General features: G+C 35.3%; 1 protein-coding gene across 5 annotated transcripts in view; it reads left to right on the top strand.

Annotated features, from left to right (window-relative positions):
* Positions 1–25,840, top strand: part of MYH15 (myosin heavy chain 15) — a 108,687-nt gene that overhangs the window by 25,025 nt on the left and 57,822 nt on the right. For all 5 annotated transcript variants that reach the window (XM_074301119.1, XM_074301118.1, XM_074301121.1 and 2 more), the window contains exons 11-13: positions 8,677–9,026; positions 12,987–13,111; positions 16,504–16,619. In XM_074301119.1, coding sequence (XP_074157220.1) covers positions 8,677–9,026; positions 12,987–13,111; positions 16,504–16,619 — 591 coding nt within the window. The remainder of the gene's footprint in view (positions 1–8,676; positions 9,027–12,986; positions 13,112–16,503; positions 16,620–25,840) is intronic.

Genomic DNA, 25,840 nt, shown 5'->3' with positions numbered 1-25,840 from the left:
CTCTTTGCAATCCCTCCCATAAAGCAGTTCCCGAACAGCAGCTGTATTCTGTCCCAGAGGCGTACAAAGTGATCTGTCTCTGTATCCACAGTCACTTTAAAAGGGCTCTGGGATGACAGACACTAAAAATACCTGCATTAGATGTTATTGAAAACTGTGGGCAATAGAGAAGTGGGACTTTGAAATGAAATGCCTCCTCAACTCTAAATATAGCATTTGCTTTTGAAGTGAGATTCTTCCTCCTCTAATGATGGAAGATGGATGGGAAAGGCAGCTATCTTTCATTTTACTTTGATGAGTTTTTTTATTTTTTTTAAGGAGAGCAGAGGAGCAAATGAGAGGGAGTCTGGTTGGATGATTACATCGTTCTGTTGGATTTGGTCTTGGAGTGAATAGATGTTAATTAGGTCAGGGATAGCAATCCATCCATTATTTGTCATTAATAGCTTATGAAGAATTTATTTTCTCTCTTTTAAAATAGTAGCAAAAATAAGTAAATCAAACTCTGTCTAGATCATGCTTTCATTTTAAGGGGAAACTCAGTGTTTCATAATACATGTCAGGATGTAAATAGCACACATTTCAGAATATTCACTTTAAATTTGGGAAACTGAGGATTTGGTTGTTTAGCTAGTTTCTTTTTTTTTTTTTTTTGCTGAGGCAATTGGGGTTAAATGACTTACCCAAGGTCACATAGCTAGGAAGTGTTAAGACCAGATTTGAACTCAGGTCCTTCTGACTTTAGGGCTGGTGTTCTATCCACTGTACCACCTAGCCACCTCCCTGTTTAGCTAGTTTCTTAAAGTTTACATGAATGTGTTTTTTTTTTAAGTAGAAAGTGGACTTTTAAAATTCCCAGTCTCTGTCTCCTTTTTACTCTTTTTAGGGGTGGGATCTCTGTTATATATGGCTTTTCATACTTTTTTTCTACCCCAACACCCTTCAAACACAATTCAGAGATTCAGTACTTAAATTATTAGCAATATTTTAATTAAGCATATAATCAATGTCAGATATTATGCTAAGTTCTGGAAGATAAAGAAAGGCAAGAAATAACTCCTACCCTTAAAGAGGTCACATTCTAATGGGAGAGATGACATGTGAAAATTAGAAACATACAAGAAGTATACCAAGTAGATGGCAAAAATTTTTAGAAGGAATGGCAACTTCTAATAGGAAACTTTTAGTAGAAATGGCCAATTAAAAACTGGGGAGATTGGGAAAAGGCTCCCATAGAAAGCAGAATTGGGGCTCAGTCTTGAAATCATTAGAATGTAAGCTCCTTGAAGACAGTGTTTTTACACATTTCTCCAACATGTATCACAGTGCCAGTCATATAGTAAGTGTTTAATAAATGCTTGGTGACTGACTGATTGAAAGAAACCAGGGAGACTAAGAGGTAGAAGTGAGGAAGAAAAGCATTCCAGACCCCCAAAAAAAAATCTATTAAAGGCACGGATTGCAAAGTGTAGCAAGTACGCTGTTGTATCTGGATCAGAAAATATGTAGAAAAGCTCAAAGTGTAAGAATACAAGAGAAAAGCCAGATTATGGCTTAAAATGTCAAACTGAGAAAATAGGGAGCCATTGGAATTTATTGTGTTGGCTAGGAAACAGTGTGATACTTTGGCTTTTGGAAAATCATTCTGGCAGCTGAATGGAGAATGGAATGGTGTTAGGAAGAGACATAAGGCAGACTATTATAAAGTTATTGCAGTAATTCAGGTGAGAGGTGATGGGAGCTTAAGCTAGCTGTGTAAATGGAGAGGAGGAGATGTATATAGGAGACATGGAGAAAAGAGTGACAAGACTTGGTAACAGAGTGTGTATCTGAGGTGAATGAAAACAAGGTGTTGAGAATGATACTGAGTTGTGAGCTTGGGTGACTGTAAAGATGGTACTTATATGTTGAGTTTGAGATATCCCAAAAACCCATTAGTAATGCAGGATTGAAACTCAGGAGAGAAACTAGAATTAGATATATGTGCATGTATGTGTATAAGTGTATGTATACACACTTTAAGTGTATAAACACAACTGTATATATATATATATATATGTATAATCCTATTCATGTTACATATATATATACATACATATTAACACACACATAATCTATATAGCATAATAGCTGAACCCGCAGGAGCTAATATTACCAAGTAAAATATTATAAAGTAGAGAAAGATAAAGGGGGGATGGACATGACTTTTCTCTTTATGTATTAGTATTCTTATCAAATGAAGATGGTGCACTAGAGAAATCTTTGAGTCTATCTCTCAACTATAATATTGGGCTTCAGTTTATTATAGTATGGCATAAATAGGACACTCAATTTAGAAGCAGAAGATGTGGGTTCAAATACAGACTTATCAGGAGTATAACTCTAAGCAATTTATTTGATATTACTGAACCTCAGTTTCCTCATCTGTAAAATGGGAATAACTCTTACAAGTTTGTTTTGAAAAGCCCTTAGTAAGCATTAAAGTGCTGAATAGATTTTAATGGAGCTGTGAGTTCATAACAATGAAAATATTAACATTGCTAAGGTTTTAAAAAATATTCTATTTAAATAGTTTTATTTCATCTATCCCCATTTTACAGATGAGAAGGCTAAGACTCTATGAGACCATGTGGAGTCCTCAAGGTCACACAGCTAATGAGTTTCTGAGGTTGAATTGGAATTCAGTTCTTCTTGACTCCAAGTCCCACCATATCACCTATGCTCATTGCAGTAGTAATTTTCTCTTTTTGAATATAGATCATGCAAATGTGCCTTCTTAACCTGAACAGAAATTGTACAGGGGTCCATGTTTTTGATTTATAGAAAGAAAATTATTTCTCTATAGCAATATCTCTTTAGAAAGCAAATACCTCTCTCTACAGGTTAAATATCTGTCACTCACATAGGGCTTTAAGGTTGACAAATACTTTTCATACATTTTCTCATTTGATCCATATAACAACATTGTTGTATTATTATTGCCATCTGCTCAATCTTCTGGCAGTTTTTCCCTGGGTCTTTGAGTATTTCATAAGCAATTAGTGTGATGCTCAATGTCTCTCTGTCATCCCTCACTCTTGATGACATAACTGACCCATATCCTTTTCCAGTCAAAAAGTATGTTATTGATGATATTTTCTGCACATGAGACAGTAGCATGTCCCCATGTAGCATTCTCAGCCTATTTATAGCTACTGTGCATCTCCCCATTGTTCTTGGACCACTTACAATTTTTAGTTCTTTTAGGGTCATTGTGTTTCATGATTTGCAGCCATATAGTGTCATCCGGAGAATATTCATGTTAAAAAGATGTACTTTGGCAGCAGGGAGCAGTTTGAGATCATTGAAAAAGCTATGCAATTTCCCAAATGCAATGCATCCCATTCTCCTCATCCTATTCAATTCTGAGCCCAGTTCATTGCCCATATTCAGTGTCTGCCTAAAATATATGAACTGATCGAATAACTCAATGTACTGTCCATCTAAATGCATTTCATAATCTGAAAAATATTCATTCTTCATCTACTTGATTTCCCCCTGCTTGTCAGTCTGTGTCAGTCTGTTTCTGTGCCAGTCTCTTGAGTGGTTATGGAACTCACTAGGGTATCAGTGTAGTGTTCAATTCAATTAAATTCAGTGGGCATTTATTAAGTGCCTACTACGCACCATTAACCATGTTAGGGAACTGGAGATAGTAAGACAAAAACAAAAAATGTTGTCCTTCAGCAGCTTTTGTACTGTCGAGGAGGAAGAAAATGCACATAGAAAATTAAATAGAAATTTCTAGGGAGAAGACAGAGATCTAATATGAAGGGCAGTTTGTTAACAATTGAATGGGAGTTCCCATGGGCACAAAAGAAGGTCAGGATAAAATGTGATTAAGTGTAAGGAGAAGGATGAATAAAGCCATAGAAAGAAGATTCAACATAGGTAAACTGCAACTCAGAATCCCACGATTTTTGAGTGAAGTTTTAGGACAGTTGATTGTCACATATTTCACAGTAGCAAAGGTAATGTTGTTTGATTATGAATTCCTAGAAAAAAAAGGTGGAATGCAGGTAGGCAGGAGAGTCTGTAGGCATATGACACCAGGAGGGTAAATGGTGGGTTAATGGTTCTATATGAAAGTCAAGGTAGGAGTTGGTGGAATCCAAGAAGTGGTACAATACACACAACACTATTATCTGTAGCCAGAAACATTTGGAAAACCTCATTACCTATAAGATATCCTTCTCTCCTTTGGACTCTGAGCAGGACATTCTTTTCAACAATGATAAATACCTTTGATGAGGATGTTATAAAACATTGCTTTGCTTAATTAATATTGGTAACCTGAGGAATCTAGAAACTAAATTCTCTTAATAGTTGAATTTACCAAGTAATTTTATATGACTAACACATTCATGGAGACATTTTATTGGAGAAATACATTTCAGTCTGAATTTTGCTCTAAGGAGTAATAAACAAAAAAGCATTGGGTCATAAATATAGGCATTTAATACATGTTGGTTGAAATAAAGTGAATGATGAAAAATTTATACATTTCAATCACTTTTATGGATGCAAAGTGATGATCCACTATAGAATATTATCTATGAAAATCTGTTTCTTCCTCTCATATTATAACAATAATAGATTATTGTTGTTCAGTCATTTTCCATCATGTCCAACTCTTTGTGACCTCATTTGAAGTTTTCTTGGCAAAGATCCTAGAGTGGTTTGCCATTTCCTCTAGCCCATTTTATAGATGAGGGAATTGAGGCAAATTACTGAGAAGTTCCTGAGGCCAGATTTGAACTCACAAAAATGAGTTTTCTTTACTTCAGGCCCAGTACTCTATCCACTGTACCACTTAGTTGTCCTGCTAGGGAACCATCAAAGATTTCCTGAATATATGTTCAGAACATTCTTATAATGATTTTATAATGGGAAAGTAGGCCTGTAGGTCAGTAATTAACTCTTGCTAATCATTTCTCTCTATCTGTCTCTCTCTAGTATTAATATTATCTGTGGCTTTTCTAATGCTTTATAATCTACCTCTCTTTGAGGACTTGAAAAATCAATCTTTAAGTAGCTTTAAAATTCTGTTACATTCAACATGGATTTCCTTTGCATTTACTTAAGTATTTGCCACTGGAGAACTGCTTAAAGAAACCTAGGGATGTTTAGTCTGCAGAAGAGAAGCTATGACAACTGTCTTCAAATATTTAAAGGATTATAACGTGGAACTAGAATTAGATTTATTTTTCTTGACCCCAAAAGGAAATACTAGGAACACTATGTAGAAATTGTATAGCTGTTAATTGATAAGGGAAAACTTCCCAAGGATTGCTATCTAAAAGTTGAACGACTGCATTGGGAAGTGATGGGTTTCTTCCCACTTCGACTATGTGCTTTTGTTTAAGGTTGGCTACTGACCAATCATTTTTTTTTCAATTTCAATGTTATTTCTATTCTCTTTATACGGTATAGCATATATGGAATTGTTAAAGTTTATATGTGGTTGTTGCGCAGTAATTAGTGATATTGAACTCATCCATCAACCAACATTAAGTGCCTACTATGTGCCAGATATTACACTAGATACTGAGACATAAAAACAAAAGTGAGGTGGTCTTTGATTTTACAGCTTAGAGCATAGAAAAGGGAGATGACAAATACATAGAGAGATATCTACAGAATATCTGCAACATCAATTGAAGGTAATTTGGGAGAAAGGGCAGCTGGTATTGTTGTGAACAAGGAAATCAGGAAAAGGTTCAGATAGCAGGCATCATTGGAAAGCTGAGCTTTGAAGGAAGTTAGGGATTTTTAAGTGAGAAAACAATGATTTCAGTGACTTAAAAAATACAAATGCATAGACTCAAGGAAAAGGGTTATGTAACAATATGGAGACCAGTTTGCCTAAACCATGGTGGGTGTGGAGGGAATTAAAGTAAAATAGGATTGGAAAGAGAGGTTGTGTAAAGTATAATAGGATTGGAAAGATACGTTGTGAACGGCCTTAGTCATTGCAGGTATCTTGGTGGTTCTATCCTTTTCATTTGTATTTGTTCTCCTTTTTCTAATTTTGCTGATAAATATTCTTTAGCTATGTTTCCTTGGGGTTCAAGCTTTCCTTGTTCTTCAGATTTCATTGCTGTTTTTTGAGACATTTTTTTCTTGTATTCATAGGTTCATATATTCAAAATTATATACTTATAGAATATTATTACACACTGTACAATATATGTATAATAAATACTATCCAATATAATTATATAAGTTTATCATCTAAAACACAAATATTTTATATTATGCAATGCTATTACAAAATTATATATTCTTTATTATCATATAGGCAGTAGATAGTTGTCTTAGAATCAAGAAGGCTTCAGTTCAAATCTCGCCCCTTAGATACTTACTATTTGTAAATCAATCTCTTTTTGTCTGTTTCCTTACCTGTAAAATGATGATAATAATACCACCTATATCTCCCAGGGTGGTTGTGAGAATCAAGAGATCATATTTGTAAAATCATGTGGAATAGTGCCCAGAACATAATAAATGCTATATAAATGTTTGTTTATTTTCTCCCCTCTTCTCCTCCATATCTTTAGAGCTGGAAGAGAGATTAGTTATCAACAAATCCAAGCTCCTAATTTTAAAGATGAGATTCAGAGGCCAGATTACTTGCTCAGGATCATAAGAGTTAGCACCAGGGCTGAGGTCTTCAGGAGAACATAAAATTTAAACTGACTTTTGAAAGCAGAGAAGGAAACTGAGAAGTGGGAGGAAAACTAGTATAGAGACTAGAGATTATTAGATTGAGGAATTGTACGTAGACCAATGAGTAGAGGGGAGGAAAATGTAAGAAAATTGGAAAATAAGAAGGAACTAGCTGACAGAACTTAAATACCAGAGGATTTTTATTTTATTCTGGAGGCCAATAAATTTGATCCTGGAACAGTAGAGTGACATGGTCAGCCCTAATCTTTAGAAAATAATTCTGGCAGTTGAGTAGAGGCTGGAAAGACAAAACAGGGATATAGCCCAGCCCAGAGGTGAGGAGAGATTTAATTACGATTGTGGCTGTGTGAGAGGAAAAAAGGGGTAGTTTTCAAAAGATGTTTCAGAGAAACAAACAAGATTTGGTAGTGGTTTGAATATTTATGATGAATAAGAGCAAGAAGTCGAGGATTACATAGAAGCATGAGCCTAAAGAGATGGCAATGCCCTCAACAGTCAAATGGAAGTTTGGAATAGAGTGGATTTGGAGGGAGAAGATAAAGAATTCTATATTGGGCATGTTGTTTGGAATACCTACTCTACATTTACTTTGAGATATCCTAAAACATCCCCCTTCCCCCATCCTGGGGGCAGCTAGGTGGGGCAGTGGCTAGAGTGCCAGCCCTGGGCTTCATCTTCCTGAGTTTAAATCTGCCCTTAGATCCTTAATAGCTATATGACCAGAGGGAAGTCACTTAACTCTGTCTCAGTTTCTTCATCTATAAAATTATCTGGAGAAGGAATGGCACTCCAGTTATGTTTGCCAAGAAAATCTCAAATTGAGATTATAAAAAAAGTTATTTGCAGTTGTAAAAAGGCTAAATCATAACAACATGCACACCTAAAAATAGAGGGATATGTATGTGTGTGTGTGTGTGTATGTTATACATAGTTTATTGAATATACTGATAGTACCCAGCGAAAGAACTCTGGGAAATGAGTGTGAACCACTACATAGAATTCCCAATCTCTCTATTTTTATCCACCTGCATTTTTGATTTCCTTCACAGGTTAATTATACATTATTTCAAAGTCGGATTCTTCTTAATAACTGTATAAATATGTATACATATATTGTATTTAACATATACTTTAACATATTTAACATGTATGGGCCAACCTGCCATCTGGGGGAGGGAGGAAAGGAGGGGAAAAATTGGAACAAAAGATTTTGCAATTGTCAATGCTGAAAAATTACCCATGCATATATCTGGTAAATAAAAATCTGTAAAAAAAATATACTGGTAGTAATACTAGATATAATTGAGAAATATGTGTGTACATTTATGCACACATATGTATATAGCATACATAGTATACATTCATGTATATATTATACATAATATACATACATGTATATATTATATATAGTATAATAGCAAATATAATATAAATATTTATATTTATATGTAAATGTATGTATATTTACTTATGTTTAATTTATAAGTACATATAAAATTTTGTGTTTATACACATAAATACATTTTATTTATATGCACTCATATATATATATATATGCATGTGTATATATACCTACATACATACAACACTTACACACACACACACACACACACACACACACATATATAATACCCCTAAACTGACAACATTTTCCGTATGTATTCCATGTGTAGAACTATAACCTTCCATTTTTAATCTATCTAAATAGATAGATAATATATACATACATATATACATACATACACATATATACACATACATATACATATATGTGTGTATATGTAAGTATGTGTGTATATATATATATATATATATATATATATATATATATATTTAAAATAAAAAGTCTGGTCCCTCTTGTTAAACACTTTATTATATTGATTAAAAGATAAAGTTGGATGGGTCTTCTTAGAAGGGCCTCTTTCATCCTCCCTTTCTGCTTCTTAGGAAGAAGCTAGCATTCCGCCTTCAGGAGGCTGGAGAAGCCATCCAGGAAGCCAATGCTAAAAGCAACTCCTTGGAGATGACAAAGCAGAGACTTCAGTTGGAGCTGGAAGATGTTGTATCTGACCTGGAGAAAGTTCATTGTACAGCAGCCTTCCTGGATGAGAAGCAAAGGAACTTTGACAAAGTCCTTAATGACTGGAAGGAGAAATACGATAACTCCCAAACAGAGCTTGAACTCTCTCAGATAGAGACACAAAGCATTAATGAAGAGCTATTCAAGCTCAAACAAGCTTATAAAGAGATTACAGTGAACCAGGAGGCTCTGAAAAGAGAAAATGAGAATCTCCACGGTATGTTGAGTAGACCATGGACCTGGAGAAAACGACTTTGACAAAGTCTTTAGTATTTGTAACTATGACTATGCCTTATGTTTGTATAACCCTTTATATAGCTACTTGGACCAAAGTGATCTCAATAGGTTAGAATTGTGGGTCAAATAGAAGGTGATATAATGAGATAGAGATAAATATGAAGTCTTCCTGCAGCTTGATTTAAGAAAAAATCTGCTTCATAGATATAGTATGGAGAATGAATCACAAAATGAAGGTTCATGGGAAAATATCTTGGGAGGAGTGATATTTAATGAATGTTCAAAAGAAGTATCATGTACTTAAAAGGATACTTAGGGTCTGAATTTGAATCCTAACTCTGTTATTACCTGTGTGACCATGGACAAACCATTTAACTTCTTTGGGTGTCAGATTCACCATCTATAAAAATGATGTTGGGCTAGATGATCATTAATGACTTTTCCAGCTTTTAATCTATGTATGACATAATATGACATAGTTTGTAATCACTGTATGACATGACAGCTAAAAAATTAATGTTATATGAGCTCAGTGATATCCAGAATATAAAATGTTATAGTCCTACACCACTCTAATGTTCTCAGATCACATCTGGATTATTTTGTCAATTCTGGAAACCACAATTAATTTTTATTATTTTTGAGCTTATCAAGTTTTTACTTTATTTTTAGTTTGTGGAATAAAACAAGCATTTCTATAACTTAGTATAATACAAAAGATGATTACACATGAAACTGAAAATCTATTATGTACAGCTTGCTATTACTTTTAAATATATAATAAAGTTATCATGTATATTCCTTAAGAAAAAGAAAAGAAAAGAAAGGGGGACCACCTTTTAGGAGACCATTTTGATTGATAAGCTGGGGGACATAGGAAGGAGAGCAATCAAGGTAATGAGGAGGACCCTAAAATCATTCTATAGGAAAATCAGATGAAGGAAGTAGAGATATTTACCCTGAAGAAGAAAAGACACCTTGATACATATCTGTAGTCCCTGATGCTGGGGAGTATGAGGCTGGTGGATTGCTTAGTTTTGGGAGTTCTGAGATACAATCAGCCTAAAGCCAATTAAGTTTCCCCTCTAATTCTGGCACCAATAGAGTGAATCCCTCAGGAATGAAGGACCTTTAGGAAGAGTGAACCAGCCCAAGTCAGAAAATAAATGAAGCAGGTTAAAGTTTTAGTACTGATCAATATTGAATCCTAAGAATGACCACTGTTTCTCCAGCCTGAGCAACATAGGGAGACCAATCTCTACCGCCCATAATAATATTAATAAAGATTCAGCAGGATTACAATAGCTATATTCAAATATTATTCTGTTTGACCCAAGAGGCCAAAACTCAGAGCAATGAGTTGAAGTTGTAGAAAGACAAAATTTAGATTTGCAGCAGGAAAGAAACTCCCAACCAATAAGTACTACCCTATAGTGAAAGGGACTGCTTCAGGAACCAGTATTTTCTTTTCCTTGCTAGAGATATGTTGGCTAAAAGTAAATAACCGTTATTCCTTATGGATGTTGAAGTATCAATTCCTATCTAAGTGTGGGTTGGATTTGATTGTCTTTTTGGTCCCTTCAAATCCTGATATTCTGAGAAAAAGAGTGTGTGGGAGATCTCAAATGAAATAATATGCAAAAATACTTTGAAAAGTATGAAGAGTGAATTTTTTCTATTTATCTAGGCTATCTAGAAAAGGAATCTGTATTGTTTCTAGTATTTCAGAGAAGGCTTCTCAACATGTTTATGGTCCAAAAGTATTCCACTTCTTGCCTAGAATTTTGAAAAGTGTGGGGCTAGGAAGAATTTACTAAACATATAGTATATATGTGGAGATTCTGCTAGAAAATCTTATCAACAAAAGCAGGGAGGGGAGGAGTGGCCAGGAGTTGCAGAATTTAAATCTTAAAAGTTTCTAGTTATATTATTTTTTATCATCAGAAATCACCATAAATGATAGGGAAAGGGGGATATAGACATAGTTTCTAATCTGATAGAATGTAAGAATCCTGGTAAAACAGAATTGGTCTGTGTCTGGAAGGCAGCAGGGTCTGACAGTTGTCCAGAACTGTCAGTTATGACCTGCACCTATTCAAAACCACCAAAATGTTGATATTTACTAAATGTTGTGATAGAAGCTAGCCTATGGATTGTGAAGGAAGGAGGATGAACCAAGAGCTAGTGGGGTGCAGTTAGAACCTCTAGACTTTAGAATGGAAAATAGAGTGAGATCAACACTGACGAAGGGTTAATTTGGCATGTATGAAGATGAGAACTCCAGTGGTTTGTGCATGAGTGTGGAGAGTATGAAAATCTTCACTCACTGAGACTAGAATATTTGGTTTCTAATCCCAATGAATACATAGTGTCTTAATGTGAAGGGGAATAGGAAGGAGTTTGGGCAATGTTTTATGCCTTATCACCTCCTCCCCAAACGACCCTCCATGAAACTAAATATTAGAAAAGGCAGAATGAGCAAGTCTGTCTGAAATCCATGCCTGAACAGTGAATTTCTGAATTCTTGTAGAATCTTAGAGCACTAAATATAAGTGAGAGAGGTCCCTAAATTAGCTGTAAATCTTCCTTCTAGCCAAAAGACATTTGAGCGGAATGCTGGAAAGCCATATGTTTTGTAGACCTTTTAGTGGCTTATGGGCATTTAAAAACAAGTATTTGAAAATACTGTTAATGAAAATGAGAAGGGACCAGACAAACCTTTTCAAATGATTTTCTACAGCAGAAATAGCCAGACAATTGTAGAGACTGTATGATCCTGCTCTGTCTATAGTTTGTTGATTACCCAAAAGATTATCTTTGATTTCATAGAACAAAATTCTCTATTAGGTCACCTAGCTACCTTACAGAAAAATATGGACAAGACCGAGGATGACAAAGAAGGGCTTGAATGAGCTATACTCTCTTCTGGTTAAAAGAGTTCATGCTAATGAGATCTTGGCTCTCTTGCAGGGTGGGGTATAGTCTGTGTGGGAGCAGAAGCGGCAAATTGTCTAGGTCAGAGTCTGTCCCCAATCTGTCAATCATAGTCAACTCTGTTGTAGAGAGAACGCATATCAGAGTATGTGACCCCAGTAAAGGCTGCCAATTACTGGACATTTAAATTGCACTTATAAAGTGGTTTGCAACCTCTTTAAGATTATAGAGTCTTCTTTGCCTTAGCTTTTATGAGGAAATTCAGCATTATCATCATTCCTATTTTACAAAAGGATGAAACTTGGAATATAAACAATTTAAGTAATGTACACAGTCCTCATGCACTGGTCAGAAGGGCATAGCTGGTATTAGACCCTGGAGCTTCACAACCTGTGGCTAATTATCTACTTCCAAAGTCACATTATCTTTCTCGTGCCCCCTGGCTCATAATATATCTTTTATGTACTTGAGATTTTATGATGAGGCAAGATGACAGTAATAGTATTAGGCAGCTGGATTGCAGGCAGTGCTGGCTGCATCACCATTCTGAAGACTTGATTCTTTCCCTTTACATTCAGAAGGATGCTAGCAGCACAAGCTCATGCACTTAAAATTTAGAGGGGCTTTGCATACTCTAGTAATATTTTGAGCATCTCTAGCTTATCTCAGTTTATTCCTGAATGCAGGCAAAGAACAAATCTGCCTAAATCTACACTCCTCATGCTCTTGCAATAGCTGACAGCAGTGCATTTGCTGGCTATTGAATCCTCTTAATAGGAGAGCAGAAGAACTGATGAGAATGTCTTAGAAGATGCATATTCTCTGACTTTAGTCCAGTATCCCTGGGTAAGCAACACTTAAAGGGAAAGGGGAAGAGTAGACAGGGTGAACAGGAAGGGAAATTAGTGTTATAAAGTGTCACTATACATTAGTGCTGTGTCTATTCTAATGAAACTGAAGCTGGTACCCATCACTAACATAGCTTTTCTTCTTTTTATCTCTTTAGAAGAAATTTCTGATCTGACAGACCAGATTAGGGAAGGAAACAAGAGCCTGTGTGAGATGGAAAAGGTCAAGAGATTGGCTGAACAGGAGAAATCAGAGGCCAAGGTGGCCCTGGAAAAAGCCGAGGTATTAGCCCTGGGAAGAGCTGAAGGTTTGCATTTCCCTGGTATACACAACTAAGCAGGTCTCTCCTGCTGGTCCCAAGAGCAATGGTGCTGAATAACACAGCTACTGTGATGTGTGTTTCTATTCCTTCAGTTCATGATCTAATGTTCCCTAAAACATAGTCATTAGATACTTATATGCACTCGTCAATTATAATTATTGTTATTTTATCTAACACTTGTAAAATATGAAATTCTATATAAACACTGGTAATATTTGTTATTATTTACTAATATTAATTGAAAATTGCTAATATATCACGTTTTATAGTTTATAAAGGCTGTTTTATTTATTATGGCATTTGACTTTCATGTCAAACCTATAAGGTAGATAGGACTCATTGGAAAAGAACCTGCTGATGGGTGGGAAAGATTGAAGGCAAAAGAAGAAGGGGACAGCAGAGAATGAGATGGATAACTAATGTATCGGAAGCAATGAACATGAGCTTGGACAGACTTTGGGAGATAGTGGAAGATAGAAGGACCTGACAAGCTACAGTCCTGTGGTTGCAAAAAGTCAGACACAGCTGAATGAGGGAACAACAAAACAAGAGTAAAATAGAAAATAATATTTTAAAATGACGAAAAATAATATAAAATGTTATAGCTGACATATAGCATTTTATAGTCAACAAAGAATTTTATGTGACAGAATATTTTATAGTATACAAAGGATTTCATATATTATCTCATTTGGACTCATAATGACTTTCTAAGGCAAGTAACAAAGATAGCATTTTACTCAATTTGGAGGAAAGATTTGAATATAAGTCTTCTGGTGCTGGTATAGCATTTTATCCACCATACTATGATATAGGCTTCAAATTTAGACCTTTTGAATACTAAGGATATTTTCTTCCACTGAGCCATGTCACTTTATTACTTTCTTGACTTCTATCTCATAAAAGGAAAGTTTCTTCATTCCCTCTCCACTCCCCTTTGCCCTTTGAATATTAGCCAGGGATTAAAATGCTCTTCTCAGTATGCATGAGAAAGATGAAGTAACTATTTACTAGATATGCTCTTTGCATTGTTAACAAGGCTTTTTTCCATTAAATTGTTCATTCTCTTTTGCCCTAAGAAAAAAGTACCTAGACAATTTGAAATATGTGTACCTGAGGAATAAATGCATTTTAAATGGCACCACACAGACCATTTGAGAGTAGGACAAAAGGAAACAATCCACTGAAGAGCATATCCTATACTGAAGATGATTGTTCCAGAGGTCCTCACCTTTAAAGTTGTTTAAGATTGCTTCCTGAGAAAGAAATTTCACATATTAAGTCTATGGATAGAGAATTCATTCAAAAAACATCTTTTTAGTGTTGTTGATATGCAATGTAGTTACTGTGGTATGCATTGGGAGAGATAAAAAAAGTAAAGAAATTATGGTTCCTGGTTTAAAAAAGCTTGAAATCCAGTAGACCACTTTACAGACAAGTAGAGTTTTTAGTCAGCCTTGTTTTACTTTCATCCACAAACATTTCTTGAGGTCATTTGGATTAATAGTGGAGCATATCTGATAATAGGAGGATTGTCCTAGATAAAATGGTGTTAGGCTGAAGGAAATCAGAAGATAATTAAGAGTCAGTCCCTTCTTTCAAGAAGGTTATAATCTAATTAGAGAAATTTGATCCTGCAGGAGGGGGAACTATTATGATCATTTTATTATTTATTTCAAGATAACATATTTGCATTGGGAAAGAGGATTCCTGGCAGCTAGGTGGCTCAGTGGATAGAGCACCAGGCCTGAATTCAGGAGGACCTGAGTTCAAATGTGGACACTTAACATTTCCTAGCTGTGAGACCTTGGGCAAGTCACTTAACCCCAATTGTCTGTCTTCCCCACCCCCCTGTACCCTCCTCCAAAAAAAAAAAAAAAAAAAAAAAAAAAAAAAGAAAAGAAAGTACTTCGATCCAAAAGAATTTATGGGAAATGGTGGACATTTCAGATGCTATGATTGGCTGCAAGGGGAGATATTTTGGGTCAAAGATATCTGATCATTCCATATAGGCTGATCTGTTTATTAGCCTAAAAAAGTGATTAACCTATGCCTCTTGCTAAAGTTGTATTCCTTGAATTACATGTTACCACTAGATGGCATTATTCTCTGCCCACATGTATTTGATTCTGACCAGTCATATTCATGAAAGCTTAATCAACATGGGCTCCATCAATTTGTACAACTAGGTTATTTCTTTTTCTGGGCAAACCTTTATGAGAAACCTTATCAGAAGCATTCTGAAAAACCCAAACTAAATTGTTGTCCTAGGTCACCTTCTCTAGCTCTTTTATTAAACTTTTTTTTTTCAGTGAATACTATAAGGTTAGAGGTTATACAGTTCCCCTGCAGGAGCTACATGGGCTCATTCTGAAGAAACAGTCATCTAATATTGGTTTTTTTTTTAGCTTCTTTCCCTGTGATTGAGAGAAAAGATTAGAAATCAGGGCAGTAGGAGGTGAGCATGACTAAAATTCCCAGTATCTTTCCTATCTCTATTTTTAAAATACCCACCAGTGCTTACCACATAGCAAAATCAACATTACTATTTTCAGCAATGCTCTGCTCCTAAGAATAACAATTTTGGTTTTGGAAGGGACTTGGATCATCCCATTGTATTTAATGAGACAACTGAGGCAAATCAAAGTTAAGGGTTTTGGTCAAGGTCATAATGCTAGTTTATAGCAGAGCAGAGAATTTTAAGCCTCCCAATTCTCTAATTCAAACTTTTTCTACTACATTATACCCTCTCCCTCAGTCAAGAAATGCATTAATGACTTTATAATAATCTTGCTTCTAACATTTTAAAGAATCTATTGAATAGCTTCATGAACAATGATTTTATATTTGGGTTATTATATAACACCTAGTCCTAGGAGTTTCCTACTGTCGGATTTCTCAAAGGAATCTAAGCTTTTAGTTTTTACTATATTGTATTTCTATATCCTCTTTTAAACACCTTAAAAAGTTCAATTGTTGAATAGTAGCTAAAATAATATATTGAGAATGGATGACAAATGTTATATTGTAGACTAAGTTATTAGATTACCTCTGATCTTGCTTCAATTCCTGAAAAAGACTAGTTAAAATCCTGCCCTTTTTCTATGTAAACTCCAAAGAGACCTTTGTCCTCAAACCCTAAGTTTGAGGGAACTCTAAGTAAAATGTAAGCTTTTTGAGACTGTCCCTTTTCTGAATTGTATTATTAGCACCTAAACAGTTCGGGCATATAGTAAATGTTAAATAAATGCTAGTTACTTTACTGATCGATGATGTGGCTTTTGAATTAACAAAAGAGAAATTTCTAAGTTTTGGTTGATAAAAACAGATTCAGTTTGGTATTTGATTTCAGGGAGTCTTGGAACGAGAAGAGAACAAAATCCTTCATTTTCAATATGAGATCTTGGAGGCTAAAGTAGAACTTGAAAGGAAGCTCGTAGAGAAAGAAGAAGAAATTGAAAGCTTGAGGTATTTAAGACTGATATAATGAGTAGTCATTATGTATTTCCTTCATTAACTTTAACCAAACTGAACTCATTATGTCTTTATAGTCATACTGCTCTTCTTACTCTCATTTAGCAGATCATTGAATATACTAATCCAGCATCTCTGACTGACCAAAGAATCATCTCGATAGCCTTACTTTCGTGGAGTGTGTGTGTGTGTGTGTGTGTGTGTGTGTGTGTGTGTGAGAGAGAGAGAGAGAGAGAGAGAGACAGACAGACAGACAGACAGACAGACAGAGAGAGACAGAGAGAGAGAGACAGAGAGAGAGAGAGAGAGAGAGAGAGAGACAGAGAGAGAGAGAGACAGAGAGAGAGAGAGACAGAGAGAGAGAGACAGAGAGAGACAGAGAGAGACAGAGAGAGAGAGACAGAGAGAGAGAGAGAGAGACAGAGAGACAGAGAGACAGAGAGACAGAGAGACAGAGAGACAGAGACAGAGAGACAGAGACAGAGAGAAAGAGAGAGAGACAGAGAGACAGAGAGAGACAGAGAGAAAAGGAGGGAGGAAGAAAAGAAGGGAGTGGGGAAGAAGAGAGGGAAAGAAGAGAAAGTGAAGAGAAGAGAGAGCACACACATATACATATACAAAGAGAGAAATTGAGACAGAGACATAAAGACAGGTACACACAGAGAAATAGCTGGCTCTGATCATGGCTATTAGCTTGAATGTTCTGTATGTGTCCTTCTCCTCCTCTCTTTCTCCTCCTCCTCCTCCTCTTTCACACTTCCTTTCATGTGTTATTCTCTTTCCATCCTGAGATTATAAGAGAGTGATCATGTCAACAATTTTTGCTGACAAGTATTATAAGTCACACCACATTCTCTTACCTATAGTAGATATTTAGTAAATCAATGATTCTCAAAGGGCATGCTATAGCACCATGAGCATAACATGTATTTCAAAAGATATTCTGTGAAATTTTGAATACTCTGGATTTTATAATTATAAACAACTTGGTTAAATATAATATTTACTTATTAAACATATTCAACATGGTGGTATAAATATAATATTCATGAATAAACTTTCACCATAGAAGTATGTTATAAATTACAGCTACATCATCATCATTATATTATGCAATACAAGTACAATACATGATGCAAGTTGAATGTTTACTGCAGTAAGGTTGAAGTTGTAAAGAACTCAACAAAATGGCTTAAAGTTTTGAAGAGAAGTTGGACTCCTTCTATGGGCTTTGGGCATTTTTTATGCCTGTCCACCAACTCTTAAATATTCCTCCTTATTTCCAACTCTTGGATTCTTTGGTTTCTTTTAAGTCACATCTAAAACCTCACCTTCTACAGGCAGCCTTTCCAAATCCCTCTTAATTCTGCTCCCTTCCCTTCAGTCATTTCCTATATATTCTGTGTATAGCTTGTTTGGATGTAGTTGTTTACATATTGTCTCCCTCCTTAGATTATGAGTTCATTAAAGGGAGGTACTGTCATTTGCCTCTTTTTGCATCCCCAGTGCTTAGCACAATGCTTGGCACATAGTAGGCACTTGATATGTGCTTGTTAACTAATAGACTAATGTACATTTCTCAATTCTCCCATGATGATTCTCACACTTCAATTGTTATGATTTCGTATGGGAGCAAAAAAAAAATCTTTTCCATTTATTTTTTTTGGGGGGAGGGGAGAATCACTGCAATAAATGTTAGCTGACTGACGCCAGCTTTAAAGTAAGTAAAGAAGAATCATTCCCCCACCTCCCAGGATTCAGTTGTGCCACAATAGGATTTTTATTTACCCTACATGCGCTAGTTCCCCAGGGAACCATTGCCTGCTTTACAGCATCTGCTTGCATTGGTGTGAAGGCTGAGATTTAAGTGGCTTCTTGAATCTCTGTTGAAGCAGCATCAGCTAAGTAGTCAGGACAATGAATTAAAAAACTGAACCAAGGAAAGAATCAACATCCCTTAGTGCCACCCATACCATGCTGAGGATGTTAAATATGTTATTTCTCAAGTTCCTCAGTTAAAGGAAGAGTGTAAAAGGAACCTTTACCTATATCTGAAGGTGGGAAAGAACATCAGAGAATGTGTTTGCAAAGTCCTTCAACCTTTACAGATAAAAGTACTCTTAGAAACACATAGCATTAGTGATTATCTTTTCTATCTTTTTTGAAAAAATGAATCATAGAACATTTTTGTGCCAAGAACTGGGCTAAATGCCAGAAATTTAAATAGAAAAGCAAAGTCAGCTGTTTTTCTTAAAGGAACTATACTTGTAGCTGTGGGATCTTGGTCAAGTCATTAAACCTCTGCTAGCCTCAGTTTCCTCATCAGCAAAATGGAGCTAATAATGGCATCTCGTAGGACTTTGGGGAGGATCAAACAAAATAGTAATTATAAAGTACTTAGCACAGTGGCTTGCATATAATAAGCAATGTATAAATGTTTAGCTATTGTTGTTGTTGTGCATCGTTTCAGCCCCAGGGCTGATGAGAAAGACCTCTTTGATTCTTATGATGTAGTGTTGCATCAGATGGTAATGAATCGCCTTTTAGGGTATTTCCATTAATAAAAACTAGATAGATTTCTGCTGTTGAATCATTTAGCAATGCCTGAGACTTTGGCAGAAGAATTTTCTTTTCTGTGTCTTCAATGGTTGGGGCTGCTGTATCTGCAGAGACAGTTGCTCTTCATTTTTTGAGTCTATTCTCCACATGGGCTATTCCCTTGGATGATGACTTTTAAGGTCTGAGCTGGAAGCAGGGATCGCCCACATAGGGATACTGCCATTGCTTGTTTACTTGGGCTCATGCTATACAAACATACATAAGAAATGCATATCTATACCTTCACTTTTTCATCTTAATTGTCCCTTCACTTGTTAGGAAAAATGCTTCTTCCATAGGCAAGAGAAGAGAGAAATTTCAAGTCTATGGTTCAGCTGTCAGATGAAGATACTCCTTGTATATTTGGAAATTATTTTTAAGAGGAAAATAGAAAAAGAAAGTTTTTGTAAATCCAAAACTGTTCAAATATAGTCTATAATTGGCTCATTTCTACAGTCTATTGTCAGATGAAACTCCTTCTTGGGTCAAATTTTTAATGAGGATGTCAAGCAAAATTCAGCTGCACCCTATGCTTTGGGTTACCCATGCCCTAGTGTATGAAAATTTGAGCTTAAACAATGGACTGTTGTGAATGATTCATTTTTCCTTCTAAGGTCCTATGTCAATGTCCAAATGGACTTTGTTGATGAAAGGCAGACACACTAGGACTCAAGATTTGCCCTACTTTGAGGAGGAAGAAAATAAATGCCTCTTTGCACAGTTAAATAAAATGATTTCAGGTAGTGTCAAATGACTACCTATAAATAAACTCAGCCAAGGAAAAATGAATCCTCAGAGAGGCTGTATCTCATCAGGCACATGTGAGTGGTATAGAGCAATTTGCCAGTTATTATAATCTTAGTGCAAAGGAAGCAGTTGATCTAAACAGCTATCTAACAGAGAAGAAAGTAACCAAAGACTAGGCATGAGAAATGAAGAATTGAACACAGGGGAGGCAGGAGAATGGTGGCTGAGCTGTTTAAGAGTTTTAGTGAATGATTCATAACAATTATAACAATATATTCAGAACAGACATTAGAATGTCTCCATTCTGTGTGGTTGAGGGCAGTGGCCACATGGCCCTATCCTGGAACACCAGAATAGCAAAGTTTATGCTATTGTGTGTGTATGAATATGTGATAGCTCCTAAGTCATGACAGGTCATGAATTGAAGGAATCTGGGAAAATTGGGCTAGGTTCCAGGAGCAGATATTAAAGCCCTCCCTAAAACCAGAGGGACCCATAAACATTCAAATAAAAGAAATTAACAACCAAGGGTAAAGGAATTTTATGAGGATGTCTAAAATTGGTTGGTAGTAAATAGATTCATAATAATTTATTTCAAACCACATTTATTCACATGTACAGCATTGTTTCAATGGGAGAGATGTAAAGCTAAGTCCCTGACCTCAGAGGGCTTATTGTTATTTGGACATATATCATTTTAATTTACTAAAATACAAAATAATGTGTAAATGCATAAAAGAGAGAAAAAATTACAAAAGTTCTGGAATAAGGATAAGATCACTGATAAGAGAAGTCAGTGAAGGCTTCAGGAGAGATCTGGAATTTGTGTCAGGCCTTAGAGCAGCGGTATGAAATTCAAACAGATACAGGGGCTACCCATCTGTACTTTAGGATCCCTGTAGGATTCATAGAGACTTAGTTTTAAAATGTAATGCTGCCTGTTTTCTTGTATTTTTACTTATTTTGTTAAGTATTACCCAATTACCTTTTAATTTTTTTGGCTCAGCACTTGGGAGTGCTGCAGATTCCAGATAGCTTGTGGCCTCTAAGTATGTGTTTGACACCTCTGATTTAGGGAACTGATAGGTTATAAAGGCATCCCAGGTATATGGCACAGTATAAACAAAGGCAGAGAAATGGAAAAGAATGGGATGTGTATATAGAGGATGAGAAGTAATCCAGTTAAGCTGAAGTACATTCTATATGGAGTAAAAAAGTTTGAATTAAGGCTGAAAAATAAGTTGTCAGATTCTGGAGGATCTTAAATACAAAGCTAAGAGTTTGAACTTCTTTCAGTAGGCCTCAAGGAGCTCTTTCTTAAAGGTTTTATCCCTAAGGATGTCTAAATTTTTAAGGCTGAAAAAACCTTTCCTTATCCAGAACTCTTTCTTCATGGGCATTTCTGCCTTATTTAATGTCTTCTAATTCAGTTATTTTTAGAAATATGCATATAAACTTTTGTATTTTTAAATAGTTATCTATTCCATTTCTGTAGGCAGAGTACTTTTTAAAAGAAAATCTAATATAGTAATTTCTTAACATGTCCCAGATCTTTTGTTTAAAAAACGAAATAATATCAGGAAAAAAGAAGTGGATTTCAGAGGTCATCTATCCAATCTGAACCCAAATAGTAATACTCTCAATATCATTTCTGATAAGGGGTCATTTAGTCCTTGCTTGAAACCATTTGGTGATAGAGAATCCACTGTTATCCAAGGTAATCCATTCCACTTTTGGCTATTGTGATGAAGAGGTCTGATTTCTTTACATTTAACTAATATCTATCCACAGCATTTGTCCCTAGCTCCAGGTCAAATAGAACAAATTTAATATTTCTTCCAGATAATAGACTTTCAAATATTTGAACATAGATATGTCCCTTATCTACCTTCATTAAAACTTTTCTTCTCCTTACTAAACATCCCGAGTTCTTAGGATTGTAGGATCTTTGGGCAAGAATCAGTCTTGGAGATCATTGAGACTGAACACATTATTTTATGTGTGAAGAAATAGAAATTTAGGGCAGTAAAATAACTATCTCATCATCTCCCAGATAGTAAGCAGTAGAAATGGGATTCTCACTCAGTATGTGGCTACTCAAAATGTTACATTCTTTCCATTTAAGACACAGTTCTTTCAAGCAATCCTCAGAACCTCCTCTTCTTTCAGCATCCTGAAAGCATGTTGATGTCCTAGCTTACCGTGTCCTTCCTGAAATCCAGAACTCATGATACAATGCTCTCTATGTGTTCAGTCCAACAGGCACATCGTTCCCTTTTTCTAAATGCTACACTTTGCTTGAGTTAGCTCACTAATCCATACGTTGACTCATCTTAAGCTTAGAATCGACCAAGACTTTTTTTTCACACAAAGTGATGTAAATTCATATACTTTGGTTATAAAAAGAGAACTATTTGATTCAACATTTATTCTACTAAATTTTGCCTTATTTAGTCCATTAGTCAACTTGGATCTTGATTCTTTCATTCAATATATTAATTTTCCTTCGAAACATCTACAAATCTGATCATAATGATGGCTAGCATCTCTTTGCAAGTTAACACTAGAGCAAAGTACTCTGCCTATCTTATCTCATTTAATCATCGCAACCCTGCTATTGACTCAATTTTTCAGATAAAGAAACTGAGGCTGAGAGGGTAAGTGACTTTATAAGCATGCCAGTTATTCCTTCTAAATTACGATGAAAATGCTGGGGGAAAAAACAAAGGACATTTCTCTAGAGTGCCTTCCTCTGTTTGACATCTATCAATTATTAATATTGACTTGTTAGGTCTAATCCAATACAAGCAATACCATTAAACATGTACTAGGGTACTACGCTCAAGAGTAACATATATATCCTTATTATAGCAACTAGATTCTGGGATATAATAGTTAAATGAAATACAATCCTTATTCCAAAGGAGCTTATATTCACAGAGGGGTTCAACATGTAAATATATAATTATTTACATGACAATTTAATGAATAATTTTCTTTTGGCCATTCAACTGAGTTGAATGACATAGACATAGAATATAGACATACAACAACTATTACTGTAGAATGTTTTTCAGTTCTACAATTCAATTCAGAATGTTTAAGCATTGTCTAAGAAAATATCATGAGAGACATTTTTATAAGGTACTTGACAAATGTCTGTGGCGTTTTCCTTATCTACCGATCCAAAAGTCCTATCCAAAGGGGTAAGGGGATGGGCCGTGACTTGTTCTTGATGTTTCTGAATTGTCACTGCTTTTTTACATAAGTAGTTATGAACTACACCTTCAATATTATATTCTAACATTTTTTCTAGGACCCAAAGTCAACCCTCTGGTTTATAGTTTGCAAACTCTACCCTCTTCCCTCTTTTGAAAACTGGAATGACTTTGCCCATTTCCAATCCTGTATCACTTCTCCTGTTTACCACAATTTTTCAGAAATGAAAGATAGTGCTTAAGTAATCACATATGTCTGTTCTTTCTGTTCCCTGGGATATAGTTTGTCCAACCCTAGTGATTTGAGAACCATGATTCCGAGGCAATTTTCTATGTCATTTTCAGCTGCTCCTGTTCTTATCTCATCTGGAGACCTAATGGTGATAGTAATGTTGGCTAGCTTGTTGGGTAGTAAGTGTATAGACAGACACTTTTCTAACACCCTAACTCAGGGGATTCCAACCTTTTCTTAATGGGCTACATATGATTTCCTGATGTCTTATGATCACTGTTATTGATGAAAAGTTACTGCTAATAGTGGGAGTTTGGCTGAATTCTCTCCTCTCTCTTAGGAACCTCTGCTAGTTACAGAGAAAGATCTTGATAGTCTGCTAAGAGAGCAATCAATTAAATCTTAGACATATACCAGAAGACAGAGCAACAATTTATGTGTTAGAAAGCCCCAGCCAGTAACGGATGAATATAGTTGATTTAACTTGTTAATTAACTGAATTCTAAACATTCTACAAATACCAGTCACATCCTCCAGATCCAAACTAAACCAAACCAAGGGAAAATAGAAGTTGTATTTCTGGTTGAGAACTATGCTTCATGTGTGATTATTAAAAACAAGCTCAAAGACATAGCATTTACTAGGGCCTATTTGGTTAAAAAGATGAGTTCTGACTATTTGGTTTAATTTTTAAATAAATATTGGATCTGTTAAATATTCATGTTTTTTTTATATTTTTTCTTTAGATGTTGATTTGGCCAGATCTTCATTTATTTTAACTCCTCTGGTTGTGAGGATACTTTGCGTAAAAGAACTATAAAACTTTCTACAAGTTTCTAGAATTTGTACAGTTCTTATTAGTTGGGTCACATGTTCAAATAGACATGAGAACAAGTTTTTTTTTTTAAGTCTCTTTGTTCTATGAAGATTTTAGATAGGCTCTGAAACAACTATTACCACGATATTATAGCTTTGAGATTTACAAAGTGCTTGGTACTCACATCTCATCAGCATCCCCTGCTCTCTGGTACACCTCTGAATGGAGGTGGGGTAAAAGCTTCTTCCCCAGACTTTGACATGAGGAGGATTTCCAGACCAGACATCTTTTCATTTCCCATATAGATGTACTTCTTTGGATTTTTCACCATGCCTTTGAACTGAGTATCCTTTTCTAATTCCTTCCACTTTTCAGCTTTTATTATTGTCTTCCCCAGTGGGAAAGCTCTTTAAGGGGAAGCACGATTTCTTTTCTGTATTTGTTTTCTCAGTACTTAAAACAATACCTGGCACATAGTAAGTGCTTCATAAGTATTTATTGACTAGCTGATTTGACAAATGTGGTTTCATTTAGTCCCCAAAACAACTCTGAAAGGTAGATATTAACAAAGTCCAAGATGTTTAATACCCAGTGATGTTTCCATGATTGATAACTGCCCCATCATCTCTTCTTTTTTATAATCCTTCTTCAGGAAGTTCTCCTATTTTTCTAAAGTTGAAAATGTGACTGAAGCATTTTAAATCCAAATGTAGATGCCTATTTCTGACTGGGAATCCTCCCCTGTTGTCTCATACTTATGGCTTCATTCATCTCATTGCTAAGCAACAAGAGTTGAACTCATCTTTTACATCTTTAACTGCCACTTTGGTTCCTAGCAGACTGTATTAGTTAATTAATTCACCAAGATTTCTTAAAACAAAATCAGACAAATTAGACAGAATAAGACCAATATTGTTCAGATCTAGAAGTGATATTGCCAGGAATTAGCTTTAAATTCATGTTTGATCAGTTTAACTAATAATGTTCATTTTGATAAATGGCGATTTTCTTTTAGTATTTTTTTATTTGATGAACATCTTCATTTATCTTTTTCCTCTCCTCTACTGTGAGTATACTTTAGGTAGAGGGACTCTCCAGTAAACTATCCTTGGCCATGGAGTGGTCATTTGCCTATGAAATGAAAACTTCCTTGAGGTTATCTCTTAGCATTTCTTGAATCTGTATATAAGATATTGATAGGCATGGATATTTTCATAATGATAAACAAGTGTTTCCTGGTAGATTTTTATGAAACTTAAAAAAAATAAATCTCACCACTTTCACCTTAGAAGTGAGCATAGTTACAAAATTATGGCATGACTGTTTATTGTATTAATAGAAAGTTTGAGCAGAATATAGTCTCCTATAGAGAATTTTCAGTCAAGGCTCTTAAATGAATGACTGAAAAGAAGTAGCTTTGAGAGAAATGTTCTGGTGCTATAAAAATACCACTTGGTTTTTCCAACATAAGAGCTTTAGAATTCATGTTAATTTTACCCACCTGTATCTGTCTATCTCACAGTCCTCCCACCCCTATTCCTTATCTCTGTCTGACACTTAGAAGAAAAGGATTAGAGGTGGAGGAGGATTGAGAGAAAAAATA

This window comes from Sminthopsis crassicaudata, chromosome 3 (genome assembly GCF_048593235.1).
Source record: "Sminthopsis crassicaudata isolate SCR6 chromosome 3, ASM4859323v1, whole genome shotgun sequence".
Classification (NCBI taxonomy): Eukaryota; Metazoa; Chordata; class Mammalia; order Dasyuromorphia; family Dasyuridae; genus Sminthopsis; species Sminthopsis crassicaudata.
This window is presented reverse-complemented; position numbering and strand designations above follow the sequence as displayed.